Here is a 16,594-nt window from a genome sequence, read left to right as displayed (position 1 = left end):
AGTTTCCACAGTCTGTGTTGATTTGGGGAGCCATGTCATCTGCTGGTGTTGTCCACTGTGCTTCATTAAGTCCAGGGTCAATGCAGTTGTCTACCAGGAGATTTTGGAGCACTTCATGCTTCCTTCTGCAGACGAGCTTTATGGGGATGCTGACTTCATTTTCCAGCAGGACTTGGCACCTGCCCACACTGCCAAAAGTACCAAAACCTGATTCAATGACCATGGGATTACTGTGCTTGATTGGCCAGCAAACTCACCTGACCTGAACCCCATAGAGAATCTATGGGGCATTGCCAAGAGAAAGATGAGAGACATGAGACCGAACAATGCAGAAGAGTTGAAGGCCGCTATTGAAGCATCCTGATCTTCCATAACACCTCAGCAGTGCCACAGGCTGATATCATCCATGCCACGCCGCATTAAGGTAGTAATTGATGCAAAAGGGGCCCAAACCAAGTACTGAGTACATGTGCATGCTTATACTTTTCAGAGGTCCAATATTATTCTATGTACAATCCTTGTTTTATTGATTTCATGTAATATTCTAATTTTCTGAGATTGTGAATTTGGGGTTTTCCTGAGCTGTAAGCCATAATCATCAAAATTATGACAAATCAAGGCTTGAACTATCTCGCTTTGCATGTAATGAGTCTGTCTCATATATTAGTTTCACCTTTTAAGTTGCATTACTGAAATAAATGAACTTTTGCACGATATTCTAATTTTTCGAGTTTCACCTGTATCTCCTATTCCTCCAGCCAGGAGGTATCTCCTACACAAATTGGATCTGCTCTTATTGTTTGAAGAAAGCACATTTTTAAAGCTCTACATCAAATATCCAGTGTAAGGTTCCTAAAGCCCACCAAGTTTACTTCTAAATTAGTCGAGAGGGGGCACATATCAACTCTGAATCGCAGGGAGTTAGTTCCATTTTCCTGCAATAATTGATTTCAGGATGAATTTCATGCACTTTTCTTTTCTTGCCACAATCATAAATTTCTTTGTTTTGTTTTTTAAATTGGATCCAGGTATTAGCTCTTTGTTTTAAGAGAGGATGAGACAATGATTGCAGCTGCTGTAAACTGTCTAGCTTTAATGGCTTACAGGCTTACAGGAAACCTGGGCTTCTGGTTAAGGAACTGTTTTAGCAGAACATCTCCCTGAGCTTGGGCAGAATTCTCTGAGGCCTCATCTGTCTTGTTGGGCTTTTGCAGGGCATTCCTGAGCAGTGGGCCAGGCTATTACAGACTTCCAACATTACCAAACTGGAACAGAAGAAAAACCCACAAGCTGTTCTGGACGTTCTCAAATTCTACGATTCCAAAGAGACGGTCAACAATCAGAAATATATGAGTTTTACATCAGGAGGTAAGCAAAGGTCATGTGCCATCGCGAGTGAGAAGAAAAGGTTGCAGCTGGATGTCCACATTGGTATGAAAACTTTGTCATGAGGAATATCTATCTAGTCACTAGGAGTCAACACTGACTTGAGGGCAGATAACAAGCATAGTTTAGAGATGGTCTAGCTGCGTTCACATATTATGCTACGAAACCCCCCACCCCCCAAATGGCTAAACCCAGTGTGTGCAGTCCCTGTCTAGGAGTACAACTACCTTTTGGCCAGATGAGTGATAATTTTAGTTTCCACGCATATGTGTCATATTTCAGAACTTCAGAAGACCTATGTGGCCAAAACTTTTAGTTAGGATTTATTTTACCAGTAGCCCTTTGATTATGACCACAATTGGGGCCAGAATTTCCATTGCTAAGCAGGGTGCTTGTTAAGTGAATCACTTTTATGACCTTTTCTGCCATGGTTGTTAAGAGAATCCCTGTAGATGTTAAGTCACTACTCTGTAGTTAAGCAAATCTGGCTTCCTCCATTGACTTTACTTGTCGCAAGCCAGCTGAGAAGGTCACAAATGGGAATGAATGAATGAATGAATGAATGAATGAATGAATGAATGATTGAATGAATGAATCAACAATCAATCAATCAATCAATGAGAATAGAGCTGAAAGGGACCTTGGAGGTCTTCTAGTCCAGCCCCCTGCTCAAGCATGAGACCCTATACCATTTCTGAAAAGTGAGTGCCCTGTCTGTTCTTAAAAACCTCCAGTTATGAAGTACCCACAACTTCTGAAGGCAAGCTGTTCCTCTGGTTAATTGTCCTCACTGTTAGGAAGTTTCTCCTTAATTGCAGGTTGCTTCTCTCCTTGATTAGTTTCCATCCATTGTTTCTTGTCCCACCCTCTGGTACTTTGGAAAATAAGTTGACCCCCTCCTCTTTGTGGCAACCTCTCAAATACTGGAATACTGCTGTCATGTCACCCCTAGTCCTTCTTTTCCCTAGCTAAACCCAAATCCTGCAACAGTTCTTCATATCTTTTAGTTTCCAGGCCTTTAATCACCTTAGTTGCTCTTCTTTGCACTTTTTCCCAAAGTCTCAACATCTTTTTTTATAATGTGGTGACCAAAATTGGATGCAGTATTCCAGATGTGGCCTTACTAAGGCTTTATAAAGTGCTATTAATACTTCACATGATTTTGATTTTGTGCCTCTGTTTATACAACCAAGGATTGTATTAGCTTTTACTAGGAGTCCAAGGTCCCTCTCACAGTTACTGTTTTTGAGCCAGGTTTTGCCTAACCTGTATTTGGTTTTTTCCTGCCCAGGTGTAAAACCTTGCTTTTCTCCACATTGAAATTCATGTTGTTGAATCACGTGAACCTGTGATGCTGCAACTGTTGTAAATACAAGCTGATTGCCAGGCACCTGAATTTTGATCACATAGGGATTCTACAACGATCTGTGAGGACCAGTTACAAGTCACTTCTTTCATTGTAACTTTGAATGGTTTGAACAGTTACTAAACAAGGGTGTAAGTCTAGGATGACCTGTAAAGTCACTTTCATAAAACCCTGGATTTAAGGTGGACTGTTTTCGTAAAATGTAATTAAAACTAACCATAGATTCTCTGGATTCAGACATAATAATGTTAAACTAAGGAGATTATTAACCTGAGAGTTGTTGGAAACAAACCTTCAACCTTCAGGACCCTGGGTCTTATAGACCTGAGCTGAATGTTGCACATTTCCTGCAAATGATCTACTCTACCTTTTAGTAAGAGTTATTCAGTGGTGGGTTTCAAATTTTTTTTACTACCGGTTCTGTGGGTATGGCTTGGTGGGTGTAGCAGGGGAAGGATACCGTAAAATTTATTTATTTATTTATTTATTTATTTATTTATTTATTTATTTATTTATTTATCGTATTTATATGCCGCCCTTCTCCCGTAGGACTCAGGGCGGCTCACATGATAAAACAACATGACAATAAAATGATATTAAAATAATCCAATTTAAAATCCCCAAGCAATTAAAACTCCCGGCAGATCAGGGAATTTGCTGAAAAAGCCATGTCTTCAGGTCGCCGCAGAAAGTGTGGAGGTCGGGGGCCGTCCGGAGCCCAGTGGGTAACTCATTCCAGAGGGTCAGTGCGACCACAGAGAATGCCCTCATCTTGGGCGCCACCAGCCGACATTGTCTGGCCGATGGCACCCGGAGGAGGGCAATCCTATGTGAGCGCACTGGGCGGTGGGAGGCCGGTAGGAAGTGGTCCTGCAAGTACCCCGGGCCCATGCCATGAAGGGCTTTATAAGTAAGCACCAGCACCTTGAAACAGATCTGAAGGACCACCGGCAACTAGTGCAGCTTGCGCAGGAGTGGTGTTACACGGGAGTAATGGGAAGCTCCCGTAACAACCCACGCGGCCGCATTCTGGACCAGCTGGAACCTCCAGGTACACCTCAAGGGCAGCCCTATGTAGAGGGCATTGCAGTAATCCAACCGAGAGATAATGAGAGCATGAGTGACTGTACGGAGGGCATCCCTGTCTAGGAAAGGGCACAATTGGTGCACCAGGTGAACCTGTGCAAAGGCCCCCCTTGTCACGGCCGTCAGATGGTCCACTAAGGACAGCCATGAGTCAAGGAGGATGCCAAGATTGTGAACCCTTTCAGAGGGAATAAGTAACTCCCCTCCCATCCGAAGTGATGGGGACACTACATCATGAGAAGCCGGCATCCACAGCCACTCAGTCTTGGAGGGGTTGAGTCTGAGCCTGTTCCTACCCATCCAGATCCGTACCACCTCCAGGCTCTTAGAAAGTGCATCCCTGGGTTAGTCCGGGGTGGAGATGTAAAGTTGGGTATCATCAGCATACTGATGATACCTCACCACAAAACTGCGAATAATCTCACCCAGTGGCTTCATGTAGATGTTAAAGAGCAGGGGGGAGAGAACCGACCCCTGCGGCACCCTACAGGGTTGAGGGGCCTCGGGGCCTCGGGGAGGATCTCTGACCCCCCGCCCAAACAAACTGTGTACGGCCCGAGAGGTAGGAGGAGAACCACTGTAGAACAGTGCCTCCCACCCCCAACCCCCGGAGTCGTCGCAGTAGGATACCATGGTCGATGGTATCGAAGGCCGCTGAGAGGTCAAGTAGCACCAGGATGGAGGAATAACCTCCATCCCGGCCCCGCCAGAGTCATTCACCAGGGCAACCAATGCCGTTTCCGTGCTGTGTCTGCGCCTGAAACCCGATTGGTATGGGTCTAGATAATCCGTTTCCTCCAGGAATTGTGGAAGTTGGTGTGCCACCACAGACTCAACAACCTTCACCATAAAGCAAAGGTTGGAGACGGGACAAAAGTTGTTCAAGGAAGCCGGATCCAGGGCAGGCTTCTTGAGAAGGGGGCGAACCACTGCCTCCTTAAGTACGGCGGGGAAGACCCCATCCCTCAATGAAGCGTTGACAATCGCCTGGATCCAGTCTCCAGTCACCTCTCTGGTTGCCGCAACAAGCCAGGAGGGACAAGAGTCCAACAAACATGTGGAGGCCCCCAATCTACCCACAATCCTGTCCACTTCATCTATAGGAACAGGGTCAAAGTCAACCCAGATGTTAGCTTCAAGACTAGCTCTCACCTCCTCGTCGGATCCTGCCCAGTCAGAGTCTAAACCCGTCTGGATCTGAGCTATTTTGTCTTGCAGAAATTGAGCAAAATCCTCAGCACTGCCTTGCAAGGGGTCCTCCCTCGCTCCCTGATGGAGAAGAGAGCGGGTCACATGGAACAAGGCTGCTGGGTGATTTTCTGCAGACGCGATGAGAGCAGCGAAATAGTCACGTTTCGCCGCTTCCATCACCACAAGGTAAGACCTAATATGGGTTCTTAACTGTGTTCGATCAGATTCAGAACGGGAAGATCTCCAATGGCCCTCTAGGCATCTCTTTCGACGCTTCATCTCCCTAAGCTCCACAGAAAACCATGGAGCTACCCGGGATCCCTGTCAGGGGAGAGGCCGCAAAGGGGGGATTCGATCCAGTGTCCTGGTGGCAGCCTGTTCCCAGGCCTCCACCAGGGCCTCTGGCAAATCATGGGATAGGTCAGTGGAAAATGTCCCAAGCTCCGTCAGGAACCTATCAGGGTCCATCAGGCGCCTGGGGCAGAACCAACGAATCGGTTCCGCCTCCCAGCAGTGGGGGTTGGTGGATGGAAAGTCTAGTTTAAGGAGGGAATGGTCAGTCCATGACAGGGGTTGAACAGAAAGTTCACTCCTACCCCGAGTATCCACTGCCCAGAGATAAAAATCAGGTCGAGTGTGTGTCCACCACTGTGAGTTGGGCCCTGTACAACCTGAGTCAGGTCCATGGCCATCATGGAGGCCATGAACTCCCAGACCAACTCAGATGTCTCACTGGCTGACGGGAGATTAAAATCTCCCACAACCATCAGGTTGGGGAGCTCAACCGTCAGTTCGGCTAAGACTTCAAGCAGTGTGGGCAGGACTGAAGACTGAAAATCTCCATTCCCTCCCCAGTCCAGGGGAAGGTTACTGATAATCCCCATTTCCTCCTGATCAGTTGGGACTTGGGAGGCAGAGAATAGTTGGGAGCGGGATTTTTACTACTGGTTCTCTGAACTACTCAAAATTTCTGCTACTGGTTCTCCAGAACTGGTCAGAACCTGCTGAATACCACCTCTGAAGTTATTTCTTCCATCCTTGACAACTTGCTACCAGGGAAAGAGAAAAACCAGAACAAGTTGTCAGAAGGAGACAAAACTGGTAGACTTGCCTACATTGGACTCTGATCAAGCCCACTTTTTTCAGTCTTGTCCACCATGAGGCCCTCATATCCCTGCATAAATGTGACTCAACAATGTCCATGCTGGACATGTTAAAGGATTTCCTTTAACACCTTGAACTATGTTCTTCCTCTTCTCTTCAATTGCAGTATAAAGTCCAAACAGACCCATAGGTTATGGTTGCATCATATTTAGTGTTTTGCTATCTTTTTCCCCTGGTGAAATAGCTCTGAATCTCCAGTGGTTGCTTTAAAATAAAGATAGCTTGTAATTTACTAGGATTGAACACAGCAATGTCACCAGTATGGACAGGGCTGCAGAAGAAACAGTTAGAGAAAAGATGATAGACAAAAAGCATGATCAAATAAATAGAGGGGAAGGGGTGGAGAGTAGACATCAGGCCAACCTCAAGAAGATAGTTTTGTAATGGGAGGCTCTGGAATATGGGGATGAAGATGGCATGTAGTTGGGAACTATAGATTGCACAATCTTGTCCCTAGCAATGGGAGCAATGGGAGAAGTTCAAATCCAGGATTTGTTGATTACAAGTGGGATAAAAAATATAATCTGGGGGAGGGGGGATAAAAATAGACATATCTCCCCCACCCACATATGATTCTCCATATTTGCTATTTATATCTGAGTGGAGGAAATAAAAATAGCAAATATGGAGAATAAGGAAGATTGGAGAAGCTGAGAGGACAAACCAGGGGTGTCCAACCTTGACAACTTTAAGACCTGGTTGAGGAATTTTGGGAGTTGAAATCCACAAGTCTTAAAGTTGCCACTGTTGGACACCCTTTGGGATAGATAGTACTATCTTGATGGAAACAAGGAAGATTATAATTGGGATAGCCAATGAAATAAAATGTGGTGAAAGAAGATTTAATTGACAAGCTGGTCCACTGAACGAAAGCTTTCCATGCTACATCATTTTGTGGCAGAATCAACCTTCACCATCTAGGTAGACCCTGAAACCTGAAATGCTCTTCCCTCTTCATTTCTAATAACCATTTATAATCTACCAAACTATCATAGATTTTCTTTTGCCCATTGCAGATAAAAGTGCCCATGGCTATATTGCAGCCCATCCCTCGGTAAGTACCCTCTCTTGGTTGCTAATGAATTTCTATGTTCTGGAATTCCCTGTTTTCTGGCTTAATTTGCTGTATACCAGGGTAAAAACGAACTATTTCATGAAAACGTTTGTTTAAATGATTAGAATGCACATTAGCAAGAGAATCTACCAATATATTGAGCGTAGTCCATACTAATTTTGCATTACATGTAAGTGGTTCTGCTTTTAATGCTAAATGACTGATCAGGGACATTTTTCATGTTGCATGACTTCATTTTGCCCTGCCAGCTAGACAACAAAGGTTATACTGTGGCAGCAGATAAGAGAGGCATATTGCAAAGCTTCTATGAAATAGTCACGTCTACAAAGCACAAATGTTTCCATAGATAGGAAATTTTTGCAAACTTGACTACATTTTAAAAATTGATAGGTACAACGAAATGTAGATTTCCCCAAACCAGGTGTGTTCCAGAATGAGAGAGGCTGAGCAAGAAACAAAACTCAAGTTATAAAGTCAACAGATGGGAGATGAATTTGTTAGTGGCAAATGGGATTTTATTTTATTTTATTTTATTTTATTTTATTTTATTTTATTATTTTATTTTATTTTATTTTATTTTATTTTATTTTATTTTATTTATTTTATTTTATTTTATTTATTTTATTTTATTTTATTTTATTTTATTATTTTATTTTATTTTATTTTATTTTATTTTATTTTATTTTATTTTATTTTATTTCCAATTTATATACCGCCCTTCTCCCTGAGGACTCAGGGCGGTGTACAGCCAGAATTAAGAACATGAAATACAAATATTAAGAAACAGTTAAAATATATATAAATTTGGCCCAAAAATTAAAAATCACAAGCCAATTAAAACATTTAAAAATTTCTTCTTAAGCCAGCCCGGCTTGCTGGAAAAAGTGGGTTTTAAGGGCACGGCGGAAGGCACTGAGGTCTTGGATTCTCCTTATCTCTGGGGGCAACTGATTCCAGAGGGTAGGTGCCCCCACAGAGAAGGCCCTCCCCCTGGGAGTCACCAGCCTACATTGTTTGGCTGATGGCACCCCGAGGAGGCCCTCTCTGTGGGAGCGCACGGGTCGCTGGGAGGTCGTCGGTAGCAGCAGGCGGTCTCGAAGATAGCTAGGCCCTATGCCATGGAGCGCCATGAACAAATTCAATACATTCTAAGAAACTTTCGGCCTTAATAAACTCTAATAAAATGGAGCTGAAAGTTCCGACCACAATTTCCAAGATTTGGTAGCTTACTTTAATTCTTGTGTTTAAATTGTGATTAAAATTTGCATGATTCTTGCTTGTGTGTAAGGGACTTGACCTCTAAATATCCCTTCCAATCCTGTTATTCTATATTCTATATATGGACTTCAAATCCCAGAATTCCCCAGCCAGTTTAGCTATTGCTATAAAATAATATAGAATAACAGAGTTGGAAGGAATCCTGGAGGTCTTTTAATTCAACCTTCTGTTCGAGCAGCAGATCTTACATCATTAAGTAAAACACATGGTTGTCCAATCTTTTCCTGAACATCTTCTATACATCTAAAAATTCTCAGATTAGGAAAACTGTGAATAAAAATATCATATGGAGAACAATGTAAAGCGGTACCTCTAAACACCTCTCCCATCCCTGCCAATCTGCACATGCTATCAACTTTCACTGCAGTAATAATCTTATCATTTGGGATCCCCATTTCTCAACATTTCTACAGGCTGTAGTTTTACAGTGTTATAAGACAGGGTTCAAAAGAATTACATGTTAAAACAAACTCATCTGTACTTTGTGCCATACCAAGTAGATAGCATTATACAACTTTATGGCTTAGCAAGATAGAAGACTTAGGTCAAGGTTGCTCTTGTAAATCTTTGCCAGAGAAGAGTGTGATGCCTGTTTTCCTGTCAAGGAAGATGGCACATAATATCTAACAATCAATTGGCCCACGAAGTTTGTTTTAAAATATATGTGTTTCTCAACCATAGCAACTTGAAGATGCTGGAGTTCCTCTCCCAGAATTCCCCAGCTAGTATGCTGGCTGCGGAATTCTGGAAGTTGAAGTCCACGCATCTTCAAGTTGCCATAGTTGAGAATCATTTCATGTAATCTCAACAGCAGAGGCATGGACTTGATGGGTGGTGGAAACATCAAAATAGGATAAGTTAAAGAGGTAGGGTGCTTAGTCTTGTAACTGGGCTGGAGCTTCATCAGTTTCTGCAACTCTTACCTTCAGAGCACGAAAACAGCTTCGGAGCCACCACTGGCTCCCCCAGTTTCTGAAGAAGAGGATGAAGAAGATGAAGAGGAGGAGGATGACAATGAACCACCCCCTGTGATTGCCCCACGCCCAGAACATACTAAATCAGTAAGCTCTTTTGGTTGCCATCAAAGCCGGACTGCTGAATGCTGAAGGAGGTCAGGAAGAAAAAAGCGGCAGATGCAGAATTTAGTTTTTTTTAAAAATCACAATCTTTGCTTTCTCCAGGTTTTTAGCCTATATAGTTCGAGAGGAAGGGTACTGTCTTGTTCTCCAGGTTCTTGACTTACTTGAGTTACCTTTTTAAGCACAGATTTCATTCTTAAGAGTGTTTCTGAGAACTAGGATTACTTTATACAAGCAAATAGATTTGAGGCAACTAAATGCAGAATTTCCCTTCCTTTCACAAGGCCCAGTTCAGAGGGAGACAATCCCTAATACAGCAAAGAAACTTGTTTATGATATCATAATATTTTTTTGGATAAAGAATGGTTTGTATCCATCCCCTGAAATTAATCTGTTGACCTAAGACTTTGCAATCTTTGATTTGACAATGCCAACATTTTGTCAGTGCATGAAAAGATGGAGAGGACCTCTTGCTCTGGCATTTGGTCATAAATGGAAAGGCATCTTAGAAGTCTTGAAATCCATTCCCTGCTCGCCCAATGGTTAAATTAAATGTTTGGAAAGGAATGGAGTGTTTGTGGAAGGGCAGAAGATCACTTGTCATCTGCAAGACAATTCACTGAGGATTTGTTTGGGGGTCCACCAATCTCAGCTCTTTGTTTCTTTGTTTCAGATTTACACACGTTCAGTGATAGAGCCTGTTGCTTCACCAGCCTCAGTGAAAGAGTCAACAGTCCCCCAGCCTGAAAATTCAAACACAAGCACTTTGTATAGAAACACAGATCGGCAACGGAAGAAATCCAAGATGACCGATGAAGAGATTCTAGAGAAATTAAGTGAGCATTTCTTTTTCTCTTGTTGTAATCATTTGCTGACAAAATCACGTAGGAGTTAGGAAAATGACAGAAAGAATGCAAACCTTGAGAAGAACAACCATGAGTACTTTTAAGGTCTTCTAATTACAGTGAGAAGTTAGATTGTCATGACATGGTACATTGCATCAGACTAGGGTCTACCAGCTGCATTTCTCACATAACATAATAAGGATCAGGCTGACTTTTGTTGTGGGTGGCACAGTGGCTCAGCAGTTAAGACACTGCAGGTTTGAGACCCAAGCACCACACAATGGGTGAGCTCCCATCCTCACCCCAGCTATTGCTAACCTAGCAGTTTGAAAGCATACAAATGCAAGTAGATAAATAGGTACCACTTTGGTGGGAAGTTAACACTGCTCCCTGACAACATACTGGCCACATGACTGTGAAAATGTCTATGGACAACACTGGCTCAATGGCCCCGAAACAGAGATGAGCACCACCCCCTAATGCCAGTAACAACTAGCAGAGTAAAATCTGGAGGGACTCTTTTTTACTTTTGGTTAAATAATTTATAATTCAGAAAGTTTGTGGCTCAAACTATTGCATGGATTCAGGAAATGATTTAATTCAATAGCCAAGTGAAAAATGCTGTATACAATGCAACCATTCAGTTGCAATTTATAACTTCAGTTTGATTGGCCAGAACTCACTCCTTCCTTCCTTCCTTAGTCCATTCCAGCCAACTCTGTGTGGTGTATGATATAAATAGAAAATTAAAGTCATATGCCAGTAAATAGAAAAATAAGAAATCTAGAAAATAAAAACAACCCATATGCTAGATAGTAAAAATTTTGCTGCCATATTGTGAAGCAAAACATTTATGGCTTAGCAGCATTATTAATGAAGCCCAGTTTGATCTGATTCCATGCCCTGAATCTTTAAACTCATTTTGCTTCCTTGATTATTGTCAACTTTCATTTCTTTTCCTTTAATAATGTAATAGGCACTTGATTACCATGCTCAAAGGTTTTCGTTTGAGCCAACTTTGAATTGGAGATGGAAAACTTGCTTGAAATTTCTGTCATGTTTCTGAAGCCTGGATAAGTACACATGTCTCTCTGGTTAATTATGAAAAGAATTAAGGATGAATTAAGTTTTTTTTTAAAAAAAATCTAGGCTACACTTCCTTCCTTTGTTAGTGATGTTTTCTTCTACCCATGGGAGTCTATTTCTCCTCAAATTCACTGTTAATTCTTTTCTGAAATCATGACAGATAATGACTCACAAATGATCATGGCTGGTAATAACCCATAAAAGAAAAGGGACCCATCATGCACCTCCCCTTTTTTTTATTGTGTTAATAGATACATTGTGTTATTTCAATACCCTAATGTTTATATAATTTAAGATAATTGGATTATTATTTAATACCTCAGAGTACTGGATATAAAAAAGGGGGGACGAGAAGGAGGATATTCTATCATTATTAGTTACTGAAAGGGCTGAAGGAAAATGATATACCAAGGTATACAGTATATAATAAACCTTTTGGTCTTCGATTAAATTACTTGCTATTGAAATTTTGATTCTGAAATTTTGATATAATCTTACTTAGCTATTTCTCTTTCTCTTTCTCTTTCTTTCTCTCTCTCTCTCTCTCTCTCTCTCTCCCTCTGTATGTGTGTGCATATCTGTGTGCTTATAGAAGGAAAAATAGATGGACAAAACAAGTTTGAACAAATCCTACCTTGTTGAATTGCATTGTCTACTCAAAGCACTGCTGCATATGGTGTATGCACTGGACATGCAATTAACCAGATGGCACAATGTTGAGAAGCTGACCCTTCTAACTTTCCTAAAAAAGACGGTTCAGTATTTCAGCTGCCGTAGGGAAGACAGAAAATACTTTTTAGAAGATCTGGTGGGTTGGAACTTTGGATGTGATGCCAAGGTTCTAAATTCGCATTTGCTGATTTGTCTGGAATCAATTCTCAGTCTCTTTTGTTGTATGCGGTTTTCGTGCATTTCATCAGCCGAGGTCACAGGGGAGGGGAGGGGGGGGTGGCGGTTGTTATTAAAAAGGGTCTTGGTCCGAGGGAGGCCACTGTTCCTCAGACGGCCGGATGTGAGTCCCTCCTTGTGAAGTAAAAGAGCCTTGGTGGCGCAGCAGACTAAAGTGCAGTTAAGTAGCACCAGCTGTCTGCAATTACTGCAAGTTCAAATCTCATCAGGCTCAAGGTTGACTCAGCCTTCCATCCTTTCTAAGGTGGGTAAAATGAGGACCCGGTTTGTGGGGGCAATAAACTGACTTTGTATAAAAAAGAACACCGCTGGGGGGGGCGAAAGCCCTACTAAGCAGGTATATACAAAAGTATGAAGGCTATTGCTTAACACATTGTAAGCCGCCCTGAGTCTCCAGAGAAGGGCGGCATATAAATTGAACCAATAAATAAATAAATAAGTGGGGTCATGGGGCGCAGATGGCCTTGCTAGTTATGTACCTGGCTCCCTGCCACGTGGCGGCGGCCCTGCCTGAGCTGCTTAACGTTATAGCCGCGGTGGCGATTGATACCCCCAGGTTTATGGTCATGGGGGATTTTAACCTGCCATCCATCGGTGAGGTGTCTGAGATGGCTCGGGAGTTCATGGCTTCCATGATGGCCATGGACCTGACCCAGTTAGTTCATGGCCCTACTCACATGGGGGGAAACACACTGGACCTGGTTTTTGTCTCTGGTCAGTGGTTGAGTGATCTTGAGATAGGGGATATAGTGATCGAGCCCTTGTCATGGTCAGATCACTCCCTCCTTCGCTTTGACCTTCGAACCGCCACACCCTGCCACAGGGAGGCGGAACCGATGAGGTGGTTCTACCCCAGGCGCCTGATGGACCTGGATAGGTTCCAGACGGAGCTTGGGCCATTTCCTGAGGCTCTGGCTCAGGGCTCGACTGAAGACCTAATGGCCGCCTGGGATAGGGTGGCCACTGGAGCTTTGGACTGGGTCGTGCCTGTGCAGCCTCTGACCCGGCGCCAGTCTCACCTGGCTCCTTGGTTCACCGAGGAGCTGAGGGAGATGAAGCACCAGAAAAGATACCTGGAGAGCAGTTGGAGGGCCAGTCGCTCTGAATCCGACCGAACACTGGTAAGGTCTTATATTAAGACCTACCTGGTGGCGATAAAAGTGGCAAAATGTAATTATTTTTCCACTCTTATTGCATCATCAGATAATCACCCGGCCGCCCTGTTTAGGGTGACCCATTCCCTGCTCCACCAGGAAGTGCGGGAGGACCCCTAGGAGGGTAGAGCCAAGGACTTTGCACAGTATCTGTATGACAAAATTGCTCAGATTCGGGAACACCTGGACTCTGACTGGGTAGATTCAGGGGGGATGATGGAGGCAGGTCTTGAGAATATTATCTGGGAAGAGTTTGACTCTGTGACTCCCGAAGACGTGGTAGGATACTGGGTAGACTGAGTGCGGCCACATGTTTATTGGATCCGTGTCCCTCCTGGTTGGTGCTGGCCTCCCAGGAGGTTACATGAGGCTGGCTCCAGGGGATTATAAATGCTTCTTTGAATGAGGGTGTCTTTCCCGCTGCCTTGAAAGAGGCGGTGGTGAGACCTATCCTCAAGAAGCCTTCCCTGGACCCGGCAGTGTTGGCTAATTATCGTCCAGTCTCCAACCTTCGCTTTCTTGCGAAGGTTGTTGAGAGTGTGGTAGCACGACAGCTCCCTCAGTATCTGGATGAATCGGCTTATATGGATCCGTTCCAGTCGGGCTTCAGGCCTGGGTACAGCATGGAAACGGCATTGGTCGCATTGGTGGATGATCTCTGGAGGGCTCGGGACAGGGGTTGTTCCTCTGTCCTGGTCCTATTAGACCTCTCAGTGGCTTTTGATACCATTGACCATGCTGCACCGGCTGGAAAAGTTAGGGGTGGGGGGCACCGTGTTGCGGTGGTTCTCCTCCTTTCTCTCCGACTGGTCGCAGTCTGTGTTGGCAGGGGGGCAGAGGTCGACCCCGAGGCCCCTTGTATGTGGGGTGCCACAAGGGTCAATCCTCTCGCCCCTTCTGTTCAACATTTATGTGAAGCCGCTGGGTGAGATCATCCGTGGTTTCAGGGTGAAGTACCACCAGTACGCTGATGACACTTAGCTGTACATGTCCACCCCAGACCACCCCAATGATGCCCTTGAAGTGATGTCCCGGTGTCTGGAGGCTGTGCGGATCTGGATGGGGAGAAACAGATTCAGGCTCAACCCATCCAAGACCGAGTGGCTGTGGTTTCTGATGTCCCGATATAGTCAGCTGGTGCTATTACTGACTATTGGGGGCGAGTCGTTGGCCCCCACAGAGAGGGTTTGCAACTTGGGTGTCCTCCTGGACTCACAGCTGTCTTTAGAAGGGCATTTGACGGCTGTGGCCGGGAGGGCATTTTATCAGGTTCGCCTGATTCGCCAGTTGTGTCCCTTTCTGGATCAGGACTCGTTAAATATGGTCACTCATGCCCTCGTCACTTCCCACCTGGACTACTGCAATGCTCTCTACATGGGGCTCCCCTTGAGGAGCACCCGGAGGCTCCAGCTGGTCCAGAATGCGGCTGCGCGGGTGGTTATGGGAGCGACATGGTGCTCCCATGTGACCCCCCTCCTGCGCGAGCTGCACTGGCTCCCGGTGGTCTTCTAGGTGCGCTTCAAGGTTTTGATTATTACCTTTAGAGAGCTCCATGGCCTAGGACCGGGGTATCTACGAGACCGCCTTCTGCCACCAGTAGCCACTCACCGACCAGTACACTCCCATAGACAGGGGCTTCTTAGGGTGCCCTCAGTCAAACAGTGTCAACTGGTGGCCCCCAGAGAAAGAGCCTTCTCTGTGGGAGCACTTGCCATCTGGAACGAGCTCCCCCCGGAGATACGGAGGATTATAGACCTGCGCGTTTTCCGCCGTGCCCTCAAAACATTCCTATTCCAGCAGGCCGGCCTGGCCTAACCTCTTTTTTAAACTGTTTTTAAATTTTTTAAATTTTAAATTTGTCTTATAAATTTGGGGTGTTTTAAATTTTGTTTTCTGGGCCAAATTATTTAATTGTATTTTAATGGTTTTTTAACATTTGTATTATATGTATTATATCTTTTGGCTGTTCACCGCCCTGAGTCCTTCGGGAGTAGGGCAGTATACAAATATTATTATTATTATTATTATTATTATTATTATTATTATTATTATTATTATTTATTAATAATAATACTGGCACCTAAACTGGTTTGGGTTGATGCCTAAGACCTGTGGTGGCGCAGTGGTTAGAATGCAGTATTGCAGGCTAATTGTGCTGCCCGCCGTCTGCCAGCCGTTCGGCAGTTTGATTCTCACCAGGCTCAAGGTTGGTGAGCCTTCCATCCTTCCGAGGTGGGTAAAATGAGGACCCAGATTGTTGGGGGAAATATGCTGACTCTGTAAACCGCTTAGAGAGAGCTGTAAAGTACTGTGAAGGGGTATATAAGACTAAGTGCTTAGTCTTCTTATGTCTTAATTATGTTGGATGTCCTTGGATTGAAAAACAATCAAAATGGAATTATTGATGATTCTAGTAGTAGTAATAGTAGTAGTAGTAGTAGTAGTAGTAGTAATAATAATAATAATAATAATAATAATAATAATAATAATAATAATAAAAATACTGACTACCTACAACGCCATGACCGTGTTGCTAAGATCATTCACTGGAAATTGTGCCAGAAGTTTGGATTTGAGTACAGCAAAAACCACTGGGAACATCAGGTTGAGAAAGTTTTAGAGAATGAGAAACTCAAGATCTTGTGGGACTTTAGGATTCAGACTGACAGACACTTGGTCCACAACACACCTGACATAACAATAGTTGAAAAGAAAAAAGTATGGTTCATTGACATTGCAATACCTGGTGATGCACGAATTGAAGATAAGCAGCAAGAAAAAATCACAAAGTACCGGGACTTACAAATTGAAGTTGAGCGACTGTGGAAAAAGAAATTGTGTGTTGTCCCGATTGTAATTGGAGCCCTCGGAGCAATACCCAAAGGGCTACCCCGCTATTTAGAAATCCTAAATTTGCCGGACTTGAACATTTTGACTCTACAAAAAACCACCTTACTCGGAACAGCTTACATCCT

The 16,594-nt window shown here is 43.8% G+C and overlaps 1 protein-coding gene across 3 annotated transcripts in view; it reads left to right on the top strand.

Annotated features, from left to right (window-relative positions):
• PAK3 (p21 (RAC1) activated kinase 3) overlaps positions 1–16,594 on the top strand; it is a 115,611-nt gene that overhangs the window by 72,093 nt on the left and 26,924 nt on the right. For all 3 annotated transcript variants that reach the window (XM_087877560.1, XM_034435056.3, XM_087877561.1), the window contains 4 exons: positions 1,215–1,368; positions 7,210–7,247; positions 9,476–9,607; positions 10,299–10,461. In XM_087877560.1, the coding sequence (XP_087733686.1) occupies positions 1,215–1,368; positions 7,210–7,247; positions 9,476–9,607; positions 10,299–10,461 (487 nt within the window). The remainder of the gene's footprint in view (positions 1–1,214; positions 1,369–7,209; positions 7,248–9,475; positions 9,608–10,298; positions 10,462–16,594) is intronic.

Source organism: Pantherophis guttatus, chromosome 12, assembly GCF_059756535.1.
Source record: "Pantherophis guttatus breed Tessera chromosome 12, ASM5975653v1, whole genome shotgun sequence".
NCBI lineage: Eukaryota > Metazoa > Chordata > Lepidosauria > Squamata > Colubridae > Pantherophis > Pantherophis guttatus.
This window is presented reverse-complemented; position numbering and strand designations above follow the sequence as displayed.